Source organism: Quercus suber, unplaced genomic scaffold, assembly GCF_002906115.3.
Source record: "Quercus suber isolate HL8 unplaced genomic scaffold, Cork oak 2.0 scaffold_810, whole genome shotgun sequence".
Taxonomy (NCBI): Eukaryota; Viridiplantae; Streptophyta; class Magnoliopsida; order Fagales; family Fagaceae; genus Quercus; species Quercus suber.
The window spans coordinates 101,769-128,068 of NW_027070243.1; the positions used below are offsets into that span (position 1 = coordinate 101,769).

The 26,300-nt window shown below is 33.5% G+C and overlaps 3 protein-coding genes across 5 annotated transcripts; 2 read left to right on the top strand and 1 right to left on the bottom strand.

The window, feature by feature from the left end:
- The first annotated feature begins 469 nt into the window (after positions 1-469).
- LOC112038321 (probable inactive purple acid phosphatase 29) lies at positions 470-4,509 on the top strand. 2 transcript variants are annotated; one of them, XM_065767471.1, is made up of 4 exons: positions 470-1,119; positions 1,882-2,276; positions 2,562-3,012; positions 4,061-4,509. In XM_065767471.1, exons 1-4 carry the CDS (start codon positions 819-821, stop codon positions 4,111-4,113), a joined length of 1,200 nt encoding a protein of 399 aa, XP_065623543.1. In that variant the 5' UTR covers positions 470-818; the 3' UTR covers positions 4,114-4,509. The 2 variants fall into 2 exon arrangements, with proteins under 2 accessions (XP_065623543.1, XP_023926891.1); XM_024071123.2 differs by having other exon boundaries at positions 473-1,119; positions 4,075-4,509.
- Positions 4,510-5,029: 520 nt separating this feature from the next.
- On the bottom strand, positions 5,030-8,028 carry LOC112038315 (pentatricopeptide repeat-containing protein At4g01570). Its single transcript, XM_024071116.2, has one exon. The coding sequence runs from the start codon at positions 7,654-7,656 to the stop codon at positions 5,257-5,259; it is 2,400 nt and encodes a 799-aa protein (XP_023926884.1). The 5' UTR covers positions 7,657-8,028; the 3' UTR covers positions 5,030-5,256.
- Positions 8,029-10,187: 2,159 nt separating this feature from the next.
- On the top strand, positions 10,188-16,974 carry LOC112038308 (WAT1-related protein At3g30340). 2 transcript variants are annotated; one of them, XM_024071109.2, is made up of 6 exons: positions 10,189-10,712; positions 15,478-15,540; positions 15,646-15,762; positions 15,842-16,247; positions 16,431-16,582; positions 16,671-16,974. In XM_024071109.2, the coding sequence occupies exons 1-6, from the start codon at positions 10,531-10,533 to the stop codon at positions 16,837-16,839; spliced, it is 1,089 nt and encodes a 362-aa protein (XP_023926877.2). In that variant the 5' UTR covers positions 10,189-10,530; the 3' UTR covers positions 16,840-16,974. The 2 variants fall into 2 exon arrangements, with proteins under 2 accessions (XP_023926878.2, XP_023926877.2); XM_024071110.2 differs by lacking the exon at positions 15,478-15,540 and having other exon boundaries at positions 10,188-10,712.
- Positions 16,975-26,300: the final 9,326 nt, after the last annotated feature.

Consider the following 26,300-nt stretch of genomic DNA (forward strand, 5'->3'; position numbering starts at 1 on the left):
GATCTTTTATTCGATAATAAGAAATTTTATTAGTTTAACTAACCGGAATTCACATTATGTAGTATATATGATTATAGATTATGTCGTAACATTTTAATATTATATTACATAATTAAAATGAATAAAAATGACAATTTAAATATAAAAATATAAGATATTTTTTTAAGAAGAATAAAAATGTAAGAATAAATATGGAAGATAAAAAATTTCGTGTCGAATGACGAGAATATGAACAATAAATTTATTTAATGAAAATGGAATTTAGGTACAAACATCGCTATAAGATTATTTATTGATATTTAATAATGACATGGATTGAAGGAGGACATTAAATTTATCATCTGCCTTCTGCTTACCTATTACAAAGACTCCAACCATGCCGGCGAATATTCTATGGCATATATGATTTTTATTTATTTGTTGACAAATACTTCTAACAAAGAATTTGATTGTTAAAATGACATTTATTATTATTTTGTCTTGATATTCGATGGTCACAAGTGTCGTGACAGAGAAGAAGCAATACAAGGAGCTGTTTCTGTTGGTACATTCCGACGTCAAAGATTGAAGAGGCTGCTTTCCCATTTGAGCACGACTTCATGGTTCATCATCCATCATTCATCATTCAGCAACATACCCATCAATAGTCATTCAGAAATCTGACACCACCGACTCACATACATAGTTAAAGCCCCAGCCAGCAGAGCATTTAGCTCGGGGTTTTAGAAACAAAAAGACAAAAGACTAAAGAAAAAGGAAAAAGAGAGAGACACAAGGAAGTGCTTCTGGGCTTTTTTTTATTATTGAGGGTATCATCAATGAAGAGCAATAACGGGAAGAAAATGAAAGTGGGTGGTTCGAATTTCTTCGTGGAGGTAGTTCTGTTGTGTCTCATTTTGTTTCCGATCTATGGCTTGGCTGAGAAGAGGCCGCTACGGTTTGGGAAAGGTGGGAGCTTTAAGATACTGCAAGTGGCGGATATGCATTATGGGGATGGAAAGACCACGCCTTGCGAGGATGTTTTTCCGTACCAAATGGCTACTTGCTCTGACCTCAACACCACTGCCTTTATAAAACGCATGATTCTTGCTGAGAAGCCCGATCTTATTGTTTTCACGGGTATTCCCTCTTTCATTTTTCTTCTTCTTATTACCAGTTTTTGTTTTTGTTTTTGTTTTTTTTTTTTTTTCTGGTTTTGTTTTTTTTAATAAAAGAGGCAGAGTCTGACAGATCAAATTGACATTGTATGTGTACTGAATTTACCTCCTTTCTAAGTATATTCAGTTCTATCATTATGTTTCTTTAATACCTGCGTTTTGAAGATAAGATTGGATAAGTGTCTTGTGAGTTGTGTAGCCATGTGTGTTGAGTCTCGCATAGAGTGTTTTTCTTGCTAATAAACCGAGCATATTACTAAAACAAACCAGAAGCAGTATCCTTCCTTCCTGCAGGCATCCAAGACTGTAGCAGGAAGAATATGTGAATTACAACAAACAGCAGACCTATGAGCAGCTGCAAATTTAGCTAGACAATGAGCTGCAGAGTTAAGCTCTCTCCTAACCCAGTTAAAGTTGAGTCTCACATAGAGTGTTTATTACGTCAAATTGGACTATATAAGTGATTTTGAGAAACTCCAATAGTAACTCACATAAGTGCGGGTTGCACTTCCTTAAGAAAAATATGTAAAAGATGGATTTGTTTCATGTGATTGGTCTATGTTTAAATCTTTGACTCTTTTAGTTTGACACTTGGGGGCATATAGCAATACAAATGCAGTCTTGTTATGCCCATAAACTCTACTTTCCCAATTTCCCCCATGAAACTTTCTTAAGCTTGTTAAGCATGTTCAGACAATTGAAGTATTTGCTTTTTGTGTAACAGGGGATAATATCTTTGGGTACGATGTCACAGATGCAGCTAAGTCTTTGGAAGCTGCATTTGCACCAGCAATCGCATCCAACATCCCATGGGCTGCAGTTTTGGGAAACCATGATCAGGAATCTGCACTCTCAAGGGAAGGGGTAATGAAACATATAGTTAAGTTAAAGAACACACTGTCTCTAGTTAATCCTGTGGAAGTCCATGTTATTGATGGTTTTGGAAACTATAACCTGGAAGTTGGTGGAGTTGAGGGCTCTAGCTTTGAAAACAAGTCAGTTCTTAATCTCTACTTCCTTGACAGTGGCGATTACTCCACCATTCCCTCCATCCCTGGCTATGGTTGGATCAAACCTTCTCAACAATTTTGGTTTGAACGCACTTCTAAAAGGCTTCAGGTACTTGCCGAGCATAAATTTTCATTACTGGCAAATTAAGACAATTATTTGTTTATTTCCTATGCTCTCTCCATCCCAATAAAGTCAAAATACATGTTCACTTATAAGAATGGAAGTTCTTTAAAATTCAAGTCTTGAAGGCATATAAGTATTATCACTATGCTTTCATCTTTTGTTTTAATAATTGGGCCATTTGAAAACAAGCCATATAAATTAGGATGAAGAGAGCTAGCTTTTGCCTAAATGGACATTTGTGTATTAACCATTCCCCATTTTTCATTGCAGAGAGCATACATGGCCAAGCCAGAGGCCCAAAAAGGACCTGCACCTGGGATTGCATACTTTCACATCCCTTTGCCAGAATTTTCAAGTTTTGACTCAACAAACTTCACTGGTGTGAAACAGGAAGGCATTAGCTCTGCTTCTGTGAACTCTGGCTTCTTCACAACAATGGTTTCTGCAGGAGATGTGAAGGCTGTTTTCACTGGTCATGATCACCTCAATGACTTCTGCGGTGAACTAACGGGAATACAACTCTGTTATGCTGGGGGATTTGGATACCATGCTTATGGGAAGGCTGGATGGGCAAGGAGAGCGAGAGTGGTGGTAGTGAATTTGGAGATAATGGAAAAGGGTGGTTGGGGAGCAGTCAAGTCAATCAAAACATGGAAGCGCCTTGATGATCAACATCTCACTGCTATTGATGGTCATGTCCTTTGGAGCAAGAGTTCTGCTGGTAAGGTTTCCTAAAATAGTACAGTTGCCTTTTTTTTTCTCAATGGTTGTATGTAGATTATAGAGAAAATCAAATGTTAGGAACATCTATATGATAGTATTCAGGTAGTCTAGGATTCAATTTATTGTGTGATGCCAACTGGACATAAAAAAGGATTCTCCTTCCTCTTATGCTTGAAGAGTGTGTGTGTGCGCGTATGTGCTAGCATAAGATGTGTTGAGTTAGTGACTACCCAATGCCATTGCATCCATTTAAATCATTAACTGATATTGATCACTCCTTTCATGGCCTTATATGTTGATTATAATCAACAAATCCTTGGAGGTAGGCATTTAGGAAACTCAGATATTAAACATGATCTTCATTGGTCATCTCGTTGGAGCATCTGCATCTTGCAGGGTCTTCATTGTCCAAAAGATCTACTGATGTAGAACATTGAAGCTCTAGTCTGTAATGACTTGTTACATGATTCGAACGTCAAAACTATCATTGTTTGTAAGTGAGGTGGTATTGGAAGTGTGCACTTTGTTAGTGTTCTGACCTCTGTTAATGCCATAGTATAATATTTGTCCTTAACATTTCTCTCTTGGTGGTATACTGTATATCTCAGACTATAAATCAAGTCTCCTAGGCTTGAATTCTATCCTTGCTGCTTTCTTCCACTATTTTTGTACCCAAAATTTATATATGAAAAACCAGAAATGGATTTTCCTACTTTTTGTTATTGATATTTAATACTTATTGCCATTTTGTTTATTGGTAAGTTTACGCATGCATTCGGTGAGTTTTGAATGCACGACCTTACCTTCCACCCTTTCTTATGATAGGAGGTATTGTTTGAGCTAAAGTTCATTGGCAAATAGTGTTGTTAGACACCCTTTTGGCTACTGTGATGTCTTACAATTTATTTGTTTCAGTATACTGCATGCTGAAACTTGTATTGACAAGTAACATTAAACATGAATACTTGTTTTAGTGTCATTCTTAGATACATTTATATGCCTTCCTGTATTCCATTCACATGCTTTCTTTCATTTTCTTATTCTAGTATGCTCTGAACAGGTACCCGTAGAAAGAAACAAATTGGTGGCGCATGAGTAGTGGGCATATGAAAAACAATTTTGATATACAAGCTTATGGCTAATAAATTGGCTGAGTGAGAAAGTTATCGAACTGGTTTGATGGTAATATTTTCAAGATTGTTGTACAATAATTTGTAAGATTCTGTCTGCCCTACATCTCTTGAGAATTACTGAAAATTATAGGATGTAATCTACAAGACGTGGAAAATAATGTTATGATGTATTCAAATGCCATGTAATTCAAATTATTGAAGATTATAGGATGTAATTTACAAGACATGGAAAATAATGTTATGAAGTGTTCAATGCCATGTAATTCTGTGTTTGAAAGTACTGTGCAAGTGTTGGTAGTTTGGAAGTTTTGTTAGTCTTCAGAGAATAAAACCCTTAGTCCCATTTTGGGAGTTTTATTTTATGTTCCATCAATTATAACTTATCATCATATATTTTTTTTCTTTCCTTATAAAATAATCAAATTCTTAAATGGAAAAAAAAAAAAAATCATACACATGGCATATAACAATGTGGAGCATAAAATAGAACACTAACACATAGACAGAAGATCTCTAGTCTGTCAGTGAATGTATTAATGTTGATTGCCATCTGAACATTGCTGAAATCTCATGGTCAGGCATATTGTAATGGATCAGAATCATCAGACCATAATCTGAGAAGAATAAATTGTGACTAAAAGTACCAGATACAAGGAAAAGAATTGGTTAAAGATGACAAATGCGAAAAAGGAATCGTAAACTTGATTGCAGCTCTTGATTACTCCGTTTAAGATTTAATTTTTGTGACAGAGCTAAGCTTTTAATATACATAACAAATTCGTGTAATGGCACCAAATCTGCCCTTTTAATAAGGCTTCCATCATGGAGTCGGCAATTTTTTCTGATCCAGCATTTTACTTCAGACATTTTTCTTTCAAGTCATGAAATCAATTACCAGAAAATTTATTTGGTATGCTACCCAATGCGAGATCAAGCATAATTATGAGAAATTTTGTTTTGAATATGGGCCAAAAGGGCACCTACTGAACAACTGTATCTCACACACTCATACTACAAGAAAATAAGAACAATAAGCAGAAATTATTCTTTTGCAACTAGTACAACGGTTCTTATTAAGCTTTAACCAGTCTTATCTGCAGAATATTTCCTCAAGAAGAATCATCCTTATTTCTCATGATTGATGCCTTTTGGTATCTCAATTTCTCAATCTCCTTTCCCAGGAAATCCAAAGTAGTGTCTGTAACATGGTTTGGCAAGCAGCCTGCATCCAGCATCATTTTTAAAAATTTATATGCATCCTTCAATCGACCTGCCTTACTGTGAACTTCAATAAGTGTGTTAAAAGTAACAACATCGGGATTTATTCCACTAGTCCTCATCTGCTCAAAAAGCTTGTTTACTTCATCAATCCGGCGGGCCTTCCCAAGCACATTAATCAGGGTGTTGTACATAACTATGTCAAGATAACCACCATCCTTAACTAGCTTATCCAGAACAGCACTAGCTAGATCTGCTCTCCTCATCTTCCCCAAGCCTTGTATTATCACATTGTATGTCGCTATGTCTGCTGGGCAAACCTTCTCGCCCATTTCATTGAGGACACCCCATGCCTCATTAAAATATCCCTTCTTGACAAATGAACTCATAATAGAATTGTAAGTGTAGCTCACAGGGTTGACACCCATATTACTGAAAATTTCAAACAACTTGCAGGCTAAGCTCAACTTTCCCTTGGCCAGAAATATAGACAAGAAAGTATTGACCATGTCAATATCAAACGAGCCCATCCCTTTGGGCTGAACTCGTTGCCCCCTAGATGGTGAATATGGTTGAGAGGAATTATCAGCAGACTTCATTTGACTGGCTAATTGATCCATATATGGGGAAGATGACCACTGATCAATGTCACTGGATGAAGTCTCTTCATCACTAATTCCAGGGTCATCTGAAACAAAGTTTGCATCCACCATATTGTCTGCAGAACTTATTAAATCCATAATCTCACCAAAGTCACCTTTAGATTGGAACATCGGTGTATAATCCTTCCTCTTGCTCTGTGGATTTTTCATCAAAGCCTCCATATCAGTCTTCCATTTAAGAACATTAGGAACCAGATTACCATCCCTAATGTGCTTCATTAGTCTCTCTGTCCAATCCCACCGCCCATGCTTATGAAGCCCTATCAAGAGCGATGTAATAGTAACTAAATCAACAACAAATCCTCTGCCTTCCATTTCTTCCACCAATTTCAGCGCTTCCTCAAGCAGACCCTCCCTACAAAGTTGCAACACAACAATGCTGTAAGTAACACCATCCACAAACTGACCCTTCTTCTTTAAGTCACAAAACAGAGTGTAACCAGCCTCAGCCCTCCCATTCCTAAACAACCCATCAATCAAAATATTATACGTCCAACACGAGGCTCGTACCCCATCTTGAACCATTTTCTCAAACAGTTGGCAGGCATCTGTGACCTTCCTTGCCTTGAACATCCCATCAAGCAGTGAACTATACACAACAGTATCTGGGATAAACCCGTTATACTGCATCTCATTGAAAATCCTGGCGGCATCATCAATTCGATAAGATTTACAGCACCCTTGAATCATTATTCGATACGTAAACTTATCAGGCTCATGACCAGACCCTTTCAATTCCTCCCAAACAATTAGTGCATCCTTCACCTTCCCAACCAAGCACAGCACATGAATCAAACTATTGTAAGTGCACAAGTCTGGACCCAGTGATGTTTTTTCCTTCATTTCTTTGAATAGGCCTAAAGAGGTAACCAAATCACCCCAACACCCAAATGCATGAATGCATATATTGTAACCCCAAGTATCAAACTCGAACCCATTCTTGTCCCTAAGTTTATCAAACACTTGTTTGAATTCCACTCTCATGTTTGCTTTCCTAAGAGTGACTAACAATTCGTTACAGGCAATAGAGCTAGGGACCGAAGAAGCTGAAGCTTCGAGAAGCTTAAAGAAGATTGACAAAGCCAAACCCAGTTGGTTTTTCCTAAGCAGAGCCACGAGAACGGTGTTATACATGTCGGGATCGAAAATCGTGGTGCCTAGCTCAACTTCAAGCTCTTCCATTTGGTCCAAAATCTGAAGAGCGAAGTCGATCTTACCGGAGCGAATAAAGGCGTCGAGCAAGAACTTGAAAGTGGCGGAGTCAGCAACGACGCCGTCTTGCTTCATGGAGAGAAACAGAGTGGGGATGTGGTGGTGTTCATTACCGAGACAAGCGATGCGGAGGATGTGAGAGTAAGCGCACGCAGAGTGTTTGTAAAAATGTCTGAGAGAAGAGGAACACCAAATGAAGAAGTCGATTTTGTTGGAAGGGTGGAGAGAATTGGAGTGGAGGATTTGGAGGAGGAGAGATTGGGTGAGAGGAATGGAGGAAGGGTCGAGGTTGCGAGTGCCGGACTCCGAGATGGTTTTGGTGAGAGAGGCAATGAGGAGCAGGTCTCCCATTTTAGATAGGCTGTTTGTTATTGGTGGTGGTGGGGTTTTGGTGAGGAGAAATTTTCCATGGCGCATTGCTGGGTCGTGCTTTGCATTGCGAAATTGTTAAAGAAAATTTTTGATCTTCAGTAGAACCGAAATTATGAAAGAAGAATGCTAAGGCCTAGGTAGAAGAACCAGATGAGCCAAGCGCGCCAGTTTTTTTTTTTTAATACTTTTTGGTCCTTATATTTTGGTCATATTTGTAATGTGGTCCTCAAATTTTCATAGTTTTCATTTTGATGCAGGCTATCATTTGACTTATGGAAAATACTTGCTAAATTTGCATTTTTGTTAGTAAGATGACAACATGACCAAAATAACAAGAAGTTTAAAAATTTATGTAACTTGAGGATCAAATTGAAAATTTGGCCAAAATATAGGAACTAAAATGACATGGGTGTAGTGTTGATTGAATTATTTTTCACTAAGTGTTAGTGATGGACCCATGTATAAGTGAGTAAATCTAATCGAAAGGTGACACATGTGAAAGTTGTAATGTGACAAACTATATAAGAATTGTTATTTTTAGCCTATACTTAATGGCACTGGGTTTGGATGGAGAGGCATAGCATCATCTCCTTAACAACATACTATATCTCAATAAAAATCTTACTTTCTACTTTTAATATTTCATTTTAAGCAAAATACCTTTTTTCGTTCCTATATTCAGAGTTTATTTTCAATTTAATCCCCAAGTAGCATTTAATTTAGTTCTTATATTTTTAAATTTGTAGTTAATTTAGTCCATATGATCATCTCACTTACGAAATGACTACTTGACAAACGGTCTAGATTGCTAGTAGCTTGGCTTGCCTAATGTTAAAAGATTATAATATTGACTAGTCTAAATTTTATTGGTAGCATTGATGCTTAGATGGCAAAAAGGTCACATCAAAATTTTAAAAATATTTTTCTTTACCGGTTTACATTCTTTTTTTCACTTATAATCTCTCTCCATAATCAAAAGAAACCCTAGCTACACATTATCATTCATTTTATGGTCTACTAAGTGCAATATATATAACATGCCGATTTTTTTCAAAAGGATCTTTATTTGTCCATAATTGCGAGGAGTCCACCTTTTGTGAAAAAGATTATGCATATATCAAATACATGAATACATGAGATATTAATTGGGATGACTTTTTTGTTTTAGCTTACTTATTTACAAAGTAAGTTATGTAAAAGTTAAGGATATGTTTGGTAATTGTTTTTTCTTTTTATTTTCTGTTTCCAAAAATAATTTTCTATTTTTGAGATTAAAAAATTTGTTTGGCAATTCAAAATAGACAGAAAACAAAAATTATTCTCAAAACTCAATTTGTGAAGGAAATTGAAAATATGCAAAAGACTATTTTTAGTTTCTAATATTCAAAAGTCAATGAAAAAACGCATTTAATTTAATGAATTTGTTTCATATAATGAGTTAGTATTAGAGTTCAAATCCTAATAACAACATATTTTAGTATTTTCTTTTTTTATTCTTCAAAAAACTATTTTATTTAATTTCAACTAACCAAACATGTTTTTGATTTCAAAAATACAAGAAAATTGTTTTTTGTTTATGTATTCCGCAAAACAAGTTTTTGAAAATAGAAAATAAAAATTATTACTAAACATGACCTAAGTTTTGTATTGGGAAAAAAATTGTACCCAACAAGTGGATTATAGTTAACTCATTATGTTGTAAAAGTGTAGTCTCTTGACCTCATGAAAAAGACCAACCAACATGGGATAGAGGCCACAGATTTCAAGTCCGTTTGTTTCTATATATAAAGGTACCCAACAAATTAAATAAGCAAAGTAAACCAAAATTAAGCTAAAAGCACCCGTCCAATCTAGCATTAGCATATGCACCCAAATAGGAGTTTCAAAAAAGTTACATTATTTAGTTGCCTGAATTCCGTGAAAGGTTGTGTGTTTGCTACACCAGAAAAGAAACGCAGCGTGTTTGGAATAATGAAAAGCACTACATTGATACAAATAAGATAATAATCAAAACATACATTAGCATATATACTTGGACAACTATGACATTTTAATTGGATATGCTACCTTCAATCTCCACCCTTTATACCAAACCATCCCAAGGAATAAATCAATGTAATGAACTACTGAAAGTGATACAAATCCCAGCGAGTGCGCACGTAGGGAACTGTAGAAAAAAGTTCAGTACAGCTTCTCCATATTTAATTAACGAATGTTTCATGTAGAATTTTATAGCTGCATTCACACACGCACAGCATAACAATGACATTTGCAATATGCAAAATTTGCTGGCGTATTTGATAAAGATGAGCAGTTCCATGAATAGAAAATTACCTTGCATAACGAGTTACAGTCAGCAAGCATTCATTTAGCTTTTAACTAAGAATAGACATAATGTTCTCACTCATTACACTGATAGTGGCCAATTTCTTTCCATTAAGTATTAGATTCCAATAAGAAGAAAGGGATGCTTATTTGTCATGTCTGTCGGACTTTAATTTTATGATTCTTACTGCTTCTATGTATGATATGATTAACAGCAAAGAAAAATTGAGTGGCACAGAGCTCTCATGTTCTCATAATGTTTAGTATTTAAATGAAAAGTAGAGTATTGATGAAACTCTTGAGGTCATATAATGAAGTGTATCGTATAGTTATCAGCTTAGCAACTTATGAAGTAATCTCACATATGCAAAAGTTCTGCCTATAGAAGTGGCAATAGAGGATTACAAAATTCTTCTTGAGGGTCACAAAGTTCATTTCTAAAAAGGGGTTGATGTGTTGCAGAATATTGTTCATGTACATTCCCATTTTGGAGTGGTTTTGCCTATAAATCCAAGCACACAAATAGGCCTTATTATTGCATTGTGTTTCTAAGCAAGAAAGTAGAAGAGAGAGTAGGCTGTGCATCTAGTTAAGATGAACTGCTCTAGAGAATGGAAGCCTGTAGTTATCATGCTAGCTGTTAGTTTTGCACTGGCTGTGGTGAATTTGTTTCTTAAGAAGGTTCTTAATGAAGGAATGAACCAATTAATTATTGTTACATACAGACAGTCAATTGCTGCTATTTTCTTGGCGCCCATTGCCTACTTCTGGGAAAGGTAATAGCTTCTTAACGTTTCCATTTAAAGATTGTATTTATCAGCTAGGATATATTATATTCTTTTTTTTTTTTTGGTTGGTAAAAGCTAGGATATATTATATTCACTTGCATAATTTCATTCAGCTCAATGGTGGGTTGGTGACACATGTCAACTAAGACGTTTCACCTGAATCAAAATGCTCCCTTGTTTACTGGTGTTAACGTACCCAACTTTTTTTGCAGTCTTTTACACAGCTTTATGTGTTTTTTGTCAGATGTGGGTCAGCCTTATAGGAAAAGAGAAAAATGAATAAAGAGACCAAAATACCATTTTTCACGTCTCTCACCAACTCAGGCCTAGTCCAGCACTCAAGCGTCTCCCACAGGAAAATTTGAAAACTCATGCATCTTTCACAGGAAAACAACACCAAACATCTTACAGAAAAGAAAAAACTGAAATCACAATCCTCTCACAGGAAACAACCAACATAAAAAAATATTAAAAAAAAAAAAACTAAAAGGAGACGAACTGAGTTAGAAAAGAAAGCTGTGAAAAAAAAAAAAATAGAAGACAAGGAAGTTCAGCCAAGAGTTTCATACGGGAGAAAATTTTGGAGATGCACTGTTTATTAAACTGTTTATACACTGTTCACATGTCCCAGTACTATTAACATATTTAAAATTATTTTGTTACAGTTTTTTAGTTTCAGCAAAAATAAATTGTATCTAAACAGACTCTAAAATAAAGGCAAAACAAAACATGTGGTTGAGAAAAGGAGGAAAAGTAAAAATAAATAAATTAAAATAAAAGGTGGCTTGATGGGATACGTGTCTACCATGGAAGGAATTTTACAAAATAAAAACTACAAATTGTATTACAATACAATATATTATCACAAAATTTTCACAATAGTTGAGTTGTTAAATCTTTCATATGTGAAAATAAAATAATAAAATATTAGATTAAGATTAACCACAACTAAAAACAAAAAATATTGTGAAAATATTGTCACATCTTATTGTCAATAGTTATGTTATCAATAAATTTTTTAAATTCCAAATTTTTGTGGTTTAAAATTATGCATAATATATGCACTTTATTTCCTCAAAAAAAATTATGCATAATAAAATAAAAGTTTTTTGTGGTTTTTGTGTTATTTACACAATATTTTCATAACAATTTCATAATAAAGTTTACGCAATAAGTTGTTATTAGTTCTTATTTGAATCTACTGGTAACATTAATATTTTTTTATCTACCATTAATTAAAAAGAAAAACTAATGAAAAAAAGATAGGAAGATCAATTAAGAAACTAAAAGATGAAAAAAGAAGATGAAGATTTGTAACCAAACAAATAAGGAAGGATAAGAGAACATAAATTCACAAGCGCATTGAAGGAAACTCAAATTTTAAATTTTCTTTTTCAACTCTTTACCCTTTATTTATTCTACTATAAGAGGCTAGGGGTGTCAACCAAGTCGTCGATCCACCAAAACCAAACTAATTCAACCGAACTTATCGGTTTAGGTCAGTTTTTAGAGGTTGGTGAGTCAGTAAATTTGTCTAACTTGATCCACCTATATTTAATATATATTTAAAAAAAATATTATGTAATTTTATTATTTATTCTTTTGTTTATCAACCGAGTTAAGATAGAGCTGTATGATATCCTACTAACTTTGAAGTACTAATAAAATAGTTTGTGTTAGTTTGGTAGTAGGCTCAGGCTTATTAGGTTATAAATTTTCTCTTATTTGTATCGGTGTTGTTTGTATTGGTATTGTTTGAATGCTCAATCAATTTTTTCTTTTTTTTAATTCCAACCCGATCTAGGTGGGCTAGGTTGGGTTAGATCTTTTTTCAACTTGACTATGGTGGGTAGAATTGAAAATACTCCTCAACCCGAAGAAAAATATTAATTTTGATTGAATTGTTTATGCTATGGGTACACCAAAAAAGAAAGTTAAAACAATAACAAATACATTAAATTGTCAAAGTTGATACTTTAAAGACCAATAACATTCACTTGATACATTAGGGACTAAAGCACTAGTAGATAAATATTAGGGACTAACAATGTAATATCAGCATGGATTAGAGTTTAGGTTTGAATCCCTTTTAAATGGGCAATTTAAGCATGATTTAAATTTCTTCAAGAATATTTAATTTAAATTAGTATTTATTGAATCCCTTATAAAAATTTAAGTAAATTCATTATTAAAAAAAAAAAAAAGGTAGAAAGAAGTGTTTTAGTAAAATGACATAATATTGAAAATGATAATGTGAATATTCGCTAGCATAATATTGTCAAATGGAAATGTAAAACCAAAAAAAAAAAAAAAAAAAAGAGAAATGTCAAAATTAACAAAGGCATTATATTGTCAAAATTAATATTGTCCAATAACATAATATTGTCAAAATTAATAAACACAATATTGTCATAATTTTTTCCTTTTACAAGCTCAAGAGTTTATGCCTAACATTTCAAAGAAAATATTGGATTCAATCCAATTTCACTTGAAGTACATTGTTTTTTCTTTTTTTGGCACCATTTGAGGAAGTATAATTATCTTTCTTCGAACATGTTGAGATGTTATGGCCAACATGCTTGCAAAGGTCACAAGACTCTTTTTCTTTCCTAATTCTCTTCCACCTTTCATTTGTTTTTGCTTCGAACGACCTTTTGTCTTTGAGAGTGGAGGAAAATTGATGAAGTAATCTCCATCAATTATATCATTAACATTAGCATCAACCATATTTTCCTTATCCACTAAATTTTCATCATTCCCCACTAGCAATTCCTTTTCACTTAATGATGCTTCATGGCACCAACGTGGTGGTAAATACAAGGATGGAATTTGATAACAATCTTTATGAAGGAATACACTAAGTACACGACGACAAAGTATACCCCAAAATTCAAAATTTTTGCAACTACAATATGTCATCTTACCATTCCATAATACTTTGTGCCTTGACTAGTTTCATCTTTATAATATTGTAGCACAAATTCAATACCATTTTCTTCAAGCACCGAATATTGTGTTGCCCTCCCAAATTCCTCTTGAAAAATCTTGAAAGTATAGGGCATCAAAAGACTATGTGCTTGGTCTTCTAACAGTGACATTGATCTTAAAGAAGAACCTCTATATGTCTTCAACATCGTATCATGTGATTGTGTTTGCTCAATATCTTCAATGGCAAGATCAACCTAAAATTACAAATAGTAAAATAAATTAAAAACTTTTGTATGACACATGCAGACTACAAATATTAACAAAAAAAAAAAAATATATACAACAAAAGAAATCAATGGTAAATAATGACTTACTTGTTTGATGAGTTGGATCAAGTTTGTGTGAGAACAAACAAACCGTTTAATAAATACATTTATACTTTCCGATCTTTAGGTTGTTGTCATTCCACCAAAAAAAAGCCCACGAAGGTAACATGGTACTCAAAAGTGTTTGATTTGATATAAACCAATTACATGTTTGTTAGATAACATGTCATATTTTTTCATAACTTGAAGCCATTGATTGTCAAAATCTTCACATGACTCTAACTTGTATAACTTATAGAATTCCATGTACCAATATGAATATTGATTACGAAGAATTGATGTAATCCAACCACTAAATTTAGCGGTAATATACTATATACAAAAGGCATGCTTTGTAGCTGACAACTCTTTTGATATTGCCTCTGTAATTCATGGATCTTGGTTCGCCAAAATTGCCTTGGGTTGATTCCTTATTAAGCATGCAAAAGTTTGCTAATCAAATACAAATTTACTAAAACATGAAAATATTTCAAAGGATATATGTAATTATTCTACTAATTAATCAAATAAAATTTTAAAAATAATTGTACAAATTTATAAGACAAAGAATGTACCTTTATTAACCATCGAAAGACACTTGTTGTTTCATTTCGAAGAAGTGCACAATCAAAGAGACTGTCTTTTCATGATTATTGACACCAACAAAAATACCAAAAGGCATATCATTAGCATTCACCTTATAAGTAGTATAAAAAACAACCACATCTCTATATTTTTGGTACCAATCAAAACAATGAGTAGGCAACCAAAAAATATGCTCCAATCTATTTTCTTTATCGGTTGTAAATGCATATTGGAATTTAGAATTCTCTTCTTTAGCAACTTTACAAAATTGTAGAAGATCTATGGCATCATTCTTTGCATTCTTCCTCCTTATTTTCACATAAAGATTACGAATATCCCTTTGAAATTAACAACATATTAATTTAACCTATTTCCTAAAAATAACTATGAATCAACTAAAATACAATAGTGGTACCTTGTTTAATTATTCCTCAATCTTTTATTGACATTTCTTCATCTCTTCTTCTCTTTGATATTGGTAAAGGGGAAGAAATTTAATTTGATATTGGTAAAGTGAAAGAAAGTGGATGGTAAAATATTGGTAAAATAAGATTTGGTGAGAAATAAAAAGTGAAAGGGAGGGAAATGTGTTAAGAAGGCAATTTTGTCCTAAGAAAAAAGAGCCCTCAGCCAGTACCAGTCGTGTCCCATATTAAGAGGGCAAATTTGTCCAATTTTTCCTTACAAGTCATGTCATGCTTTTTCTCTAATTTACTCAATTTTTTTATTTATGTGGGACCCACAAAGGAGAACCTTAACAACCACCCTCCGGTGCTTGTTAACATTCTCCTCACTTTGATATGTATATATTAGAATTCTCTTATTCTTTTGGACAAGTTTAATGAAGAGGCTAAATATGGTAAGATTTCCTACAGGAACAACAGACCAGAACTTACAGCTCGCATATTATTTCAATTTTTCTTAAGTGCTCTAATCGGGTTAGTAATGACATTCTACATTGATGGAGTTTTGTTGATTGTCCATTTGAATTATAACCATTATACTGTTATTGAGAACCTCAGACAATTTCTGATGTTTTTTAGAGTAACATTCACGCAATACTTCTTCCTTCTTGGACTCCAATACACATCTGCCACATTCGCCTGTGCTTTCTTGAACATGGTGCCTGTTAACACATTTCTATTGGCACTTCCATTTGGGTAAGTAAAATAAATAAGACAATTTATTACTTCAATTGACTGAAGATACAATATTTTCATCTCTGGTTTGTAATTGCAGTCCAGAGAAAATAAACTTGAAAACCAAGGGAGGGAGGGCTAAGGTGTTAGGTACTCTGGTATGCGTCAGTGGTGCTTTGTTATTAACCCTTTACAAAGGAATGCCCTTAAGCAACATTCATTCACAAGCCTCAACTCACATAACAAACCATGGCATGTTGATTCCAGCTACAAGAGAGAGGTGGGCCATTGGTTCAATATTTTTGGTTGCAGGCTCCCTTATGTGGTCTTCATGGTTCCTCATACAAGCAAGGATTGGCATAAGATATCCATGCCAATATTCAAGCACAGCAATTTTGAACTTCTTTGGTGCCATTCAGTCATGCATCTTGAGTTTGATCATCAAGAGGAACCTGGCCATGTGGTTTTTGAAAGGGAGTTTAGAGATACTAAGTGTCGTGTATGCCGTAAGTACTCTCTTTAATATTCAAATGTTGCAAAGCACACAATCAAAATGACTTGTCTTTTAATTTTGTAAAAACATTCTTTTCAAATTTCAAATTCATATCTCTTATTAGTTATTCTTTGAGTAATATTTAATCTAAACTTAGGATGTATACTCCATAAACCTAGTTCAATTTTGGATATAGGGGATGGTGGGATCAGGCTTGTGCTATGTGGCAATGTCATGGTGTCTCAAACAAAGAGGTCCAGTCTTCACATCAACATTTACCCCTTTCATACAGATATTTGTAGCCATCTTTGATTTCTCTGTCTTGGATGAACAAATGTACCTTGGAAGGTTAACACTTTTGATCACTTTTCATTAGTTTCTTGTTTATCAGATAATTGAACTGTCCTTAACTTAATTTCTTCATTGGTATTAACAGTATCTTGGGATCTATCCTAGTTATAAGTGGCATGTATGTTCTTCTATGGGGTAAAAGCACTGAGGAAGCAGAATGTGCGAAGCAAGGCCAAGCAGCTGAAGAAGATCCAAAATGTAATCCAGGGTTACCTGTCACAAATCAACCCAAAGGTGTCGTTGACCAGTTATGATTAGTTGTAATCTAATTCACCCACCTATAATTTGCAATCTCACTTGAGTGAGTATTTAACATCTTGTGCTACTGTAAACCATTCTGCTTAGTAATATGATTGAATGCTAAATGAGAACACTGTTGTTTCAGACAACTTTTTGTATTGCAGGCAAGGACTATAGCCAGCATTTTTTTTTTAACAGAATAACAAATAAAAAAAGGGAATGGTTCCTTGTCTACCAATTATGCATCTCATTTGATATATTCAATATTAAAAATTGAAATTGCATACGTGTCTTCAACTCACGATTTTGGTTGTTTTTGCACCTGTGTACGGACATGTGTACAAGTTGGTGATATTTGATACTATTTGCTATACACATGACAATTGAATGGTTATAAGAATTCCTCTTTTTTTTTTTTTACTAAATAATTAAGAAAGAGATGAGTAGATAAAGGCCTATAGGCATAACTGCGTAAGCCCTAGGGCCATGTGGCCCATGCCAAAACTCCTAAGGTAGCTTAAGCACATATATCTTTCTCAAAAAAAAAAAAAAAAAAAGAAGCCTAAGCACATATAGAGCCATCATCTAATTCCACTATGCAAACTCTCATGTGGGATAAGTATATATAGCACTTGTTAAGTCAATCAATTGATGTGAGATTTCTTAACAGTAAAATATGTACCCAAATATACAATTTAGAGTATCAGTGGGGGCCGAGGTATCATTTTGAATGGACGTAAGACGACAATTGAATGGTTATATAAATTCCTTTTTTTTTTTTTTTGCTAAATAATTAAGAAAGAGATGAGTAGATAAAGGTCTAATAGGTGTAATTGGGTAAGTCCTAGGGCCACGTGGCTCATGCCAAAACTCCCAAGGTAGCTTAAGCACATATATCTTTCTCAAAAAAAAGCCTAAGCACATATAAAGCCATCATCCAATTCCACTATGCGACTCTCATGTCGGATAAGTATATATAGCACTTGTTAAGTCAATCGATTGATGTGAGATTTCTTAACAGTAAGATACGTACCCAAAGATACAATTTAGAGTATCAGTGGGGGCCGGGTGTATCATTTTGAATGGACATAAGACGACAATTGAATGGTCATATAAATTCCTTTTTTTTTTTTTTTGCTAAATAATTAAGAAAGAGATGAGTAGATAAATGTCTGATAGGTGTAACTGCATAAGCCCTAGGGCCACGTGGCCCATGCCAAAACTCCCAAGGTAGCTTAGGCACATACATCTTTCTCAAAAAAAAAAAAGCCTAAGCACATATAAAGCCATCATCCAATTCCAATATGCAACTCTCATGTAGGATAAGTATATATAGCACTTATTAAGTAAGTCAGTTGATGTGAGATTTTTAATAGTAAGATATGTACCCAAATATACAATTTAGAGTATCAGTGGGGGCCGGGCGTATCATTTTGAATGGACATAAGACAAACATAGTCCAAGGCTTTGTAGAGTGGGCAAGTTGAGTGGCTATGTGGTGCATGTGCATCTATCCTTTTCATGAACAGGGAAAAAAAAATACACAACAAATACAAAGGTGATAGTCCGAATCTGGTTAGATGCGATGATATATATAGTTGATTGATACGATACATAGAGGACGTGGCCTTACTCGTTGCTATTTGAGAGAAGTGGAGGAATGTGGTTGTGTCAAAGGTTGTCTACAGCAGTAGAGCCCACTAAGGACTCAGAGCTATTAGAAATATTTGGTTAAATGATTAAATTTATTATATTCCAATAGTTTAAACTTTTAGAACAATCAGTAATTTAACAAGGTCTCTCAAAATCTATAGGAGTTTTTTCTTTTAAGTTTATTATATTCATATGCTAAAATTTTTAAATATATATGTGCATGTGTAATTGCTTAGATTTCTTTTTTGAATATATAACATAATTAAGTTAATTTGCTAGGTAATAATTTTATGAACAATTGTCTACTAAATTGTCACTTTAATTTTTTTTTTTTAAATAATGGTTCATAGCTAACAATTTTGTTACTGTCCAACTAATAAAAATAAAAATAAAATAAGACTAGAATGACCTAGTTCTCTTATGACTTGACCAAAAAGTTGAATAAATTTATGTTTTTCTATCATACTATGCTTAGGAGATTAAATCAAGATAGTTCACTTTTTTATTTTACACTTTGATTTTAGAACAAAAAGAGGGGTAAAAACTAAAAAGTATAATATTTTTCTTAATTTTAGCACATATTTATCAAGCTTGGTTGACACCTTTTTTTTTTTTTTTTTTTTTTTTATGCATCTGTTATTTTATAAAATATCTCATTTCAATGTTGAAAGTGTTTATAATTTTTAGACATTACCATTTATATTTATTAATTAATTAATTTTCACTATTGCGGATGTCCAAAGCTATTTGAGAAATTAATATTCCCCCGAGTATGTGTAGTTCCCTCTTCCATGCACATCAGCTAATTACAGAAAAAAAAAAAAAAAAAAATCAAGTAATCCTAAGATGTTGGTTAGGAGTTTTGAACTCAAGACCTCATAGATTTTGTGTGGCCTTGGAATTACTAGACCAACACCTTGTGATTTTTTTACGCTAATATATATATATATATATATATATAATATAAATAATATATATGTGTGTGTGTGTGTGTGTGTGTGTGTGTGTGTTGTGTTGGTTAGGAGTTTTGAACTCAAGACCTCATGGATTTTATGTGGCCTTGGGAATTACTAGACCAACACCTTGTGATTTTTTTACGCTAATATATATAATATAACATAATATATATATATGTGTGTGTGTGTGTGTGTGTGTGTGTGTGTTGGTGTGTGTGTGTGTGAGAGAGAGAGAGAGAGAATAATTTAATCATCACATTTTAACTTGACCCCATAGATAAATTCATGATTCTGCCACTGGGTGTATGATACCACTACAAAGGAGCTGTATTATGTGAAGAAAAATTTTAAAGCTATTACAAAATTACAAATTTATGTGGTAATGAATCCGATTGGTAGATTTCAACAACATAATTGTGGCATGTACAACTCGGTTAATGGGTTGCTTACCAAGCTGTGCTTGCAATCTATTTGTTGTTGTGTGCGTATGGATATCCTACAACGGGAAGCTCCTTGAAACAAAATTCATCTTCCTCTTTATCAGTTCCCTCGTGATTCTTGAGTAAGCTCTCTATCTCTTTCTCAGTTTTCTCTCTTTCTGTCTCCCCCCAAAAAATGTCCAACCCCCATTCCTTCTTCCTCTCTGCTATTTATAGGCTTGCTTAGTGGATTCGTCATGATTGCATGGAATGGTTTCTCATGCAAGTGGGGCCCCTTTGTGATTATTCTTGACAAAAAGGGGGTCCCACTTTGGGAACAGGCATGTTGGTTTTGGAACTCGCAACTGACGCTAGATAGTGCTTGGCTAGCGATCTCCCCCAAAGCATTACCGAGATACATTAGAGGCAGGCTTTGAGTAACATTGGACCTCGAGGTTGCAATAGTTCCCAGGTTATCTAGGGCCGAACATTATGGGTTGGGCCAATGGTATGGCCCACGTGCAGGCCACGGCCCATGTGCCCTCTTACAATAGGCTGATGGATCTGTTCACCGTATAATAATAAATAAGTATCAAAATTGCTTTTAAAAAAAATTATTATTAGTGTCATGTCAATTTGTAAGACACATGTGTAACATTGATATATAACAATTCACTCACATGTAAGAGGAATAAAGAATAAACATATCACAATCATATTAACTAAAAACCCCGTAAAGGAGTTTTAAGTTAAAAGAAATACTGACATTATTATAAAATTTTACTACAAAATTCTTTGCAAAATAATAAAACAAACGTTAGTATTTCCTTTGTTTGCATGTCCAGATCCAATGGGTAAAATGTTACTATGGTAACTGTCGGTAGGAAAGCCACTTTCATAAAAAAATAAATAAATAAATAAATAAAAGGGCAAATTACAGTTTAACCACCTATAATTTGACCGAAATTTAAGTTGCTTACTTGTAATTAGAAATTTGACACTTTACCCACCTAATGTTAGTTCAGTTAAAGTTTCGTAACATATCTTTGTTAAAAACATGGCTAAATATATAATTTTACTCCACTTTTGTGTCCCTCTCCTTCAAAAACACAAAAATTATAAAAATACAAGGTCAAATAAGATCAAAAAGGATCCAACAACAAACTTTTATCATGAGATTTCAAACCATATGTAAATAATTTAAATTCCGGTCAAATCTCAGGTGAGTGAAGTGTCAAATTTCAAACCACAGGTAGGCAACTTAAATTTCGGCCAGACCACATGTAGGCAAGTTGTAATTTGCCATAAATAAAACTTTTTTTTAATAAGACAAACGTGCCATGGTGTCACATAAGCTATTAAAAACAAATTGATTATGTATGGGTTTGGATACCACATTTCAAAACCCACGTTTGCATTTTTTGTCCTTTTTTTTTTTTTTAGTGTGTGAACAGTAAGTACTGTGCAAGGGACAAAGGCACTATTCGTGAATAGTAACATCACATGTGAGCACTGTGCAGGGGACAAAAGGCACTGTTTACGCACTGTTCACGGGTCCCACGATACTATTCATACATTTAAAAATTATTTTGCTACAATATTTTTCAATTTTCAGTTTTCAGTTTCAGCAAAAATAAGTTGTATCTAAATGGACCCTATATCTTCATCGGCGGACATCAGTGGTGCTTAACTTTTCAATCTAATGTTTAGTGGAGAAGAGCTAGAAAGCACCGACGCGGCTTCAAGGTCGCTGCATCGGAGTCCAACGCGGCCCGACGCAGTGTCCGGCGTCTGACTCGCCCTTTTTTTTTTTGGATTAGTGTCGACTTGGCCAGATTCGAGCCGACTCAGCCAGATTCGCGCCAATTCAGGCTAAAACGGGTCGATTCCAGCGGAAATGGACTCCGATACGGCCAATACGACCACCGAAACATGCCGATACGGCGATTCCGGCCGAAACGACCACCGAAACAAGCCGATACGACCGATTCCAGTCGAAATAGGACGAAATGGGCAGTGGCTGCCATTCTTCTGCTTCATGTGGCCTTGTGAGAGGAAAAAAAAAAAAAGAGAAGGAAGAAGAAGATGAGAAGACACCCAAAAAAAAAAAAAAAAGATGAAGAAGAATAAATGTACGTAACAAAAGAATATAAATTAAGGAGGTGGAAAAGTCAAATATTTAATGTGGGTGGGCTTGGGAATTGAAAAATGAGTAAAGGAACCTTCTTGAAATGTGGTTTTTTGTTTACAATTATCAAAAATATTGATTTTATTAAAAATAAATCATAAATAATTATTTTTTATAGTAAATTCTACCTATTAATAATAATTTTTTAATTGCCGAGTCCCGCCGCACTCGCACCCACCTTTTTCAAAAATTTTCGAGTCCTGCACCCGCACCCGAGTCTCAAAACGCATCCGTGCTTCATAGGAGAAGAGACTAGAGATATAGCCAGATAGGAACATTGATTTTCCTTAGAATAATAATACGAAAAGCGGTTGCTTTTATTACCAAAAAAAAAAATACTAGGAACAGAAAATGAAGAATAAAAAACAACTTTAGAGAGATTGAAAAGTTTAGGGTTTTTTTTTTTTTTTTTTTTATAAGTTTGGCTACTAAATCCATAATTTTTTTTTTTTTTTTTGTTGAAAAATAAAATTGGGTAGGGGTGATTTGAGTTGTCATGTTTCACTTGGGTGTGACCATAATGCTGCTGAGCTTAGGCCTGCAAGAACAAAAAATCTGGATGAGCTATAACTGTACACTTAGCCCCATTGAAGAGATTAGTGAGCAAAATCAATAATTGTAACAATGAAGTCCTTGGTTTTGTGTGTGTGTGTGTATATATATATATTTCAGAAGTGCAATACGATTATAATTTATAAGGTTAAGCACTAAGCTATGAAAATTAAGAATGGGGAAAAGAGAAAGAATAGCAAAGCCGAATAAAGTCAAACAAGCAATTTTATTATTAATGCATGAAATTTTCTTGTTCACTTATATAATATATATATATATATATATTTTTTTTTCTCTCTCTCAAGATATTATTATTCTACAATCCTTGAAATTTTAGAATATCAATAAAAAAATGTGAATTTATATATTCTCTTTTGTATATATATATTTTTTTACTGTTAGCTTTTCTGGTTGTCTTGTAGACGCTTGCCTAATCATCAGTTGAGGTATGTTTTGTGCAAGTATATTAAGGTTTGTTTGGTTGGAAGAGTGAAAAAGTGGGAAGATAGAAAATGGGGAGGAGATAGAAAAGTGAGAAGATAAAAGAGATCTCCCATGTGTGTTTGGTTGGGAGGATGAAAAAGGGGAGAGATAGAAAACTTATTTGTTTAGTTGAGAAGAAAAATGAGAGGATGAAAAATAAAGTTGGTATAAATTTATAATTGTCCCCATTAAATAGAAAAAAAAGTAACACATTTTTTTATTAAAAAAATTGTGTATTGAAACTTCAATTTTTTTTTTAATAAAAAATAGAATAAGCCAAAGGAAGATGAGCACCAAAAAAAAAAAAAAAAAAAAAAACTACCGAGAAGTGCGAGAAAATCCCAAAAAAAAAAAACAAAAGTAGAAAAAAAGAATAAATGAGCCATAAAAAAAAAAAATAGTACATTGAAGAGACAGAGTCATAGAAACAAAAATCAAAGAAAAAAGGGAAAAAAAAGGCAACTGATAAAGAAAAGACAAAACCCATATGTAAGTGCACATGAACATTTTCTTAAGCTCAATAATAGCATTTTCCCAAGCCCACCATTTTTCCCCCTCTCCTCTCCCAATCAAAACACCCACTAAAAATACTCTCACCTCAATTTTCCATCCTCTCTACAATCCTCCAAACAATCATAACCTTAAGGTTTGTTGTTGAAGCTTGGAACGAGAAATATGAATTTATGAAGTTATAGCCACTCTTCTTCTTCTTCTTTTTCTTTTTTTTTTTTTTTAATTTTTTTAATTTTTTTTTAATTTTTTAATTTTTTTTGAGATGAAAGTTATAGTCACTCTTAGAATCACATGCATTCTTAACCGTGTGGGATCATGGGGTTTTTTTTTTTTTTTTTTTGGCTTTGCTTTAGTAAGTAGGAATAACCGATTAAACCTTGTTTTTCAAGTTGCTCTTAAGACATGTGGGCTTTGAAAGGTCAATCTTCCATTGTATTTGTATTTATTATTTTATTCATCCAGTCACAAGCAAGCTTGTGTTTACTAATGTTGTATATATAGGTATATACAAGTACATGATGTAATAATAATGTTTGAGTTTGGAGAATATGGTTTCATAAAGTGAAAATTCAAGTTCTAGAATTTTCTAAGTGAAAATTCGAAAATCTGAATTTTCTGAAATTTTCTGTTATTTTCTGGTGACTATTCAGAAAGGTTGAAGAGGTTTCAATCTTTGTTAACCGTTTTATGAAAAAATAACTAACTCTCCATGCGTGCGTTTTCATGAAACAAGCTTCTGTTCACTTGAAAAAATAACTAACTTTCTATACGTTTCTTTTTATGAAACATACCCTATGGGTATAAATAAAGGCTTATGTTCACTTGAAAAATAACACAAGAAACACAAGAAATCCTGTGGTCATTCTCTAGAATTGCTATTTGTAAAATCCAACATCTTGGTTGTATCATGGGAACAAATTTGCGATAACCCTTAAGCAACAAAAGTGTGGGGGGCAAATATTGTCTAAGGAAAACGATATAGTGCCTCTAAGTTATTTATTTTCTGTTTGTCTTTTGTGTTAACTTTATTCTTCTATTATCACTTTGTGTAATATCCCCAACAACTAACAACACTGATATTTGATATTTGTTTTGTTGCATTGATCGTAATTGTGTAATGGCCACTAGCACAAAATTAACTCAAAGCGAATTAACAGAAATGGAAATTTTGAGAGAAACATGAAAGTGAAGTAGGAATTGATTAAAGACTAGCTGGGTGTGTGTGTGAAAAAGAAAGTTTATATCTGCTATAAAAGTTAGATTAAAAGTTAGATCCCACCAATTGGAGGATGTATACAACGATGACAAATGTCTATTTATTTAAACACAGAATAATGACACATGTCAAAACTCTCATATTAATTTCTCATTTATGAAGACAATTAATTCCCCATCAACACTTTTTTGGTAGTCCAATGACCATGAAAATACCCATTTACTTCCTCTCAAAAAAAAAAAAAAAACCCATTTACTTTGTACAGGTCATAATTCACATTGAGGAAAAAAAAAAGAGTAATGAGTAATCGTTATAAATACCCAAAAAAAAAAAATGTAGGATTTAATGGTGAGAATTGTAAATTTGCAAGTAATGATAATTTATAAATATAAGCAGTTTTAGCTTTTTCAAATTCTAGCTATTACCAAATTCAAAAATGAAAAGATGGATCTAACTTTCGGTCTCTCCATCAACTCTTCATCTCCCCCTTCAGTTTAAGGCACTTCACCCACCTTTTTATATATTGAGTCTAAAAAGTCAAGTCCTCAAGGCTTTAGCTCTGATTAACATTAATGAAGATGTAAATCTATTATGAACCTAATAAAGGTGATAGCTTGACAAACTTGAGAAGATATTGGTGGTGGTTGGTAATATGGATAATGCATTGAGTTTGTTCGAAAGGACCACTATCTTTCATTGTGTGTTTTGTGGGCCAAAATGGGGTTTTACCTCATTTTTTACAAACTTTCTAGCAGAATGTCCCATGTCTGAAACTATTTAGAGATGTCTCTATTTTAAACTTGATTTTTGGACAATCTAGTTATAGCAAACTTGGACTTAGATATATATATATATATATATTTTTTCTAGAACTCCAGTTCCATGAACTTGAGTTCCATTCAAAGAATTCGAGCTCATAGAACTCGAGTTCTACTTGAATATTTTCAAGGAACTCGAGTTCTTTGAATGGAACTCAAGTTCTATGAACTCGAGTTTCACAATTTTTTTTTTTTTTTTTAATTTTCAGTTCGCTATAACTTGATTCTAGCAAAATGCCCCATGTTTGAAACTATTTAAAGATGTCCTTGTTTTAAAACTCGATTTTTGGACAATCGAGTTATAGCAAACTTGGACTTAGATTTTTTTTTTTTTTTCTAGAACTCCAGTTCCATAACTTGAGTTCCATTCAAAGAATTCGAGCTCATAGAACTCGAGTTCTACTTGAAAATTTTCAAGGAACTTGAGTTCCACGAACTTGAGTTCTTTGAATGGAACTCAAGTTCTATGAACTCGAGTTCCACAATTTTTTTTTTTTTTTAATTTTCATTCACTATAACTCAGTTGTCCAAAAATTGAGTTTTAGAAAATCGAGTTTCAAAATAGGGGCATTTTCCTAAATAATTTTAGACATGGGGCATTTTGCTAGAAAATTTGTGAGAAAGGGGCAAATGCCCATTTTCACCGTGTTTCATGATTACCAAAATGCAGCAGTATA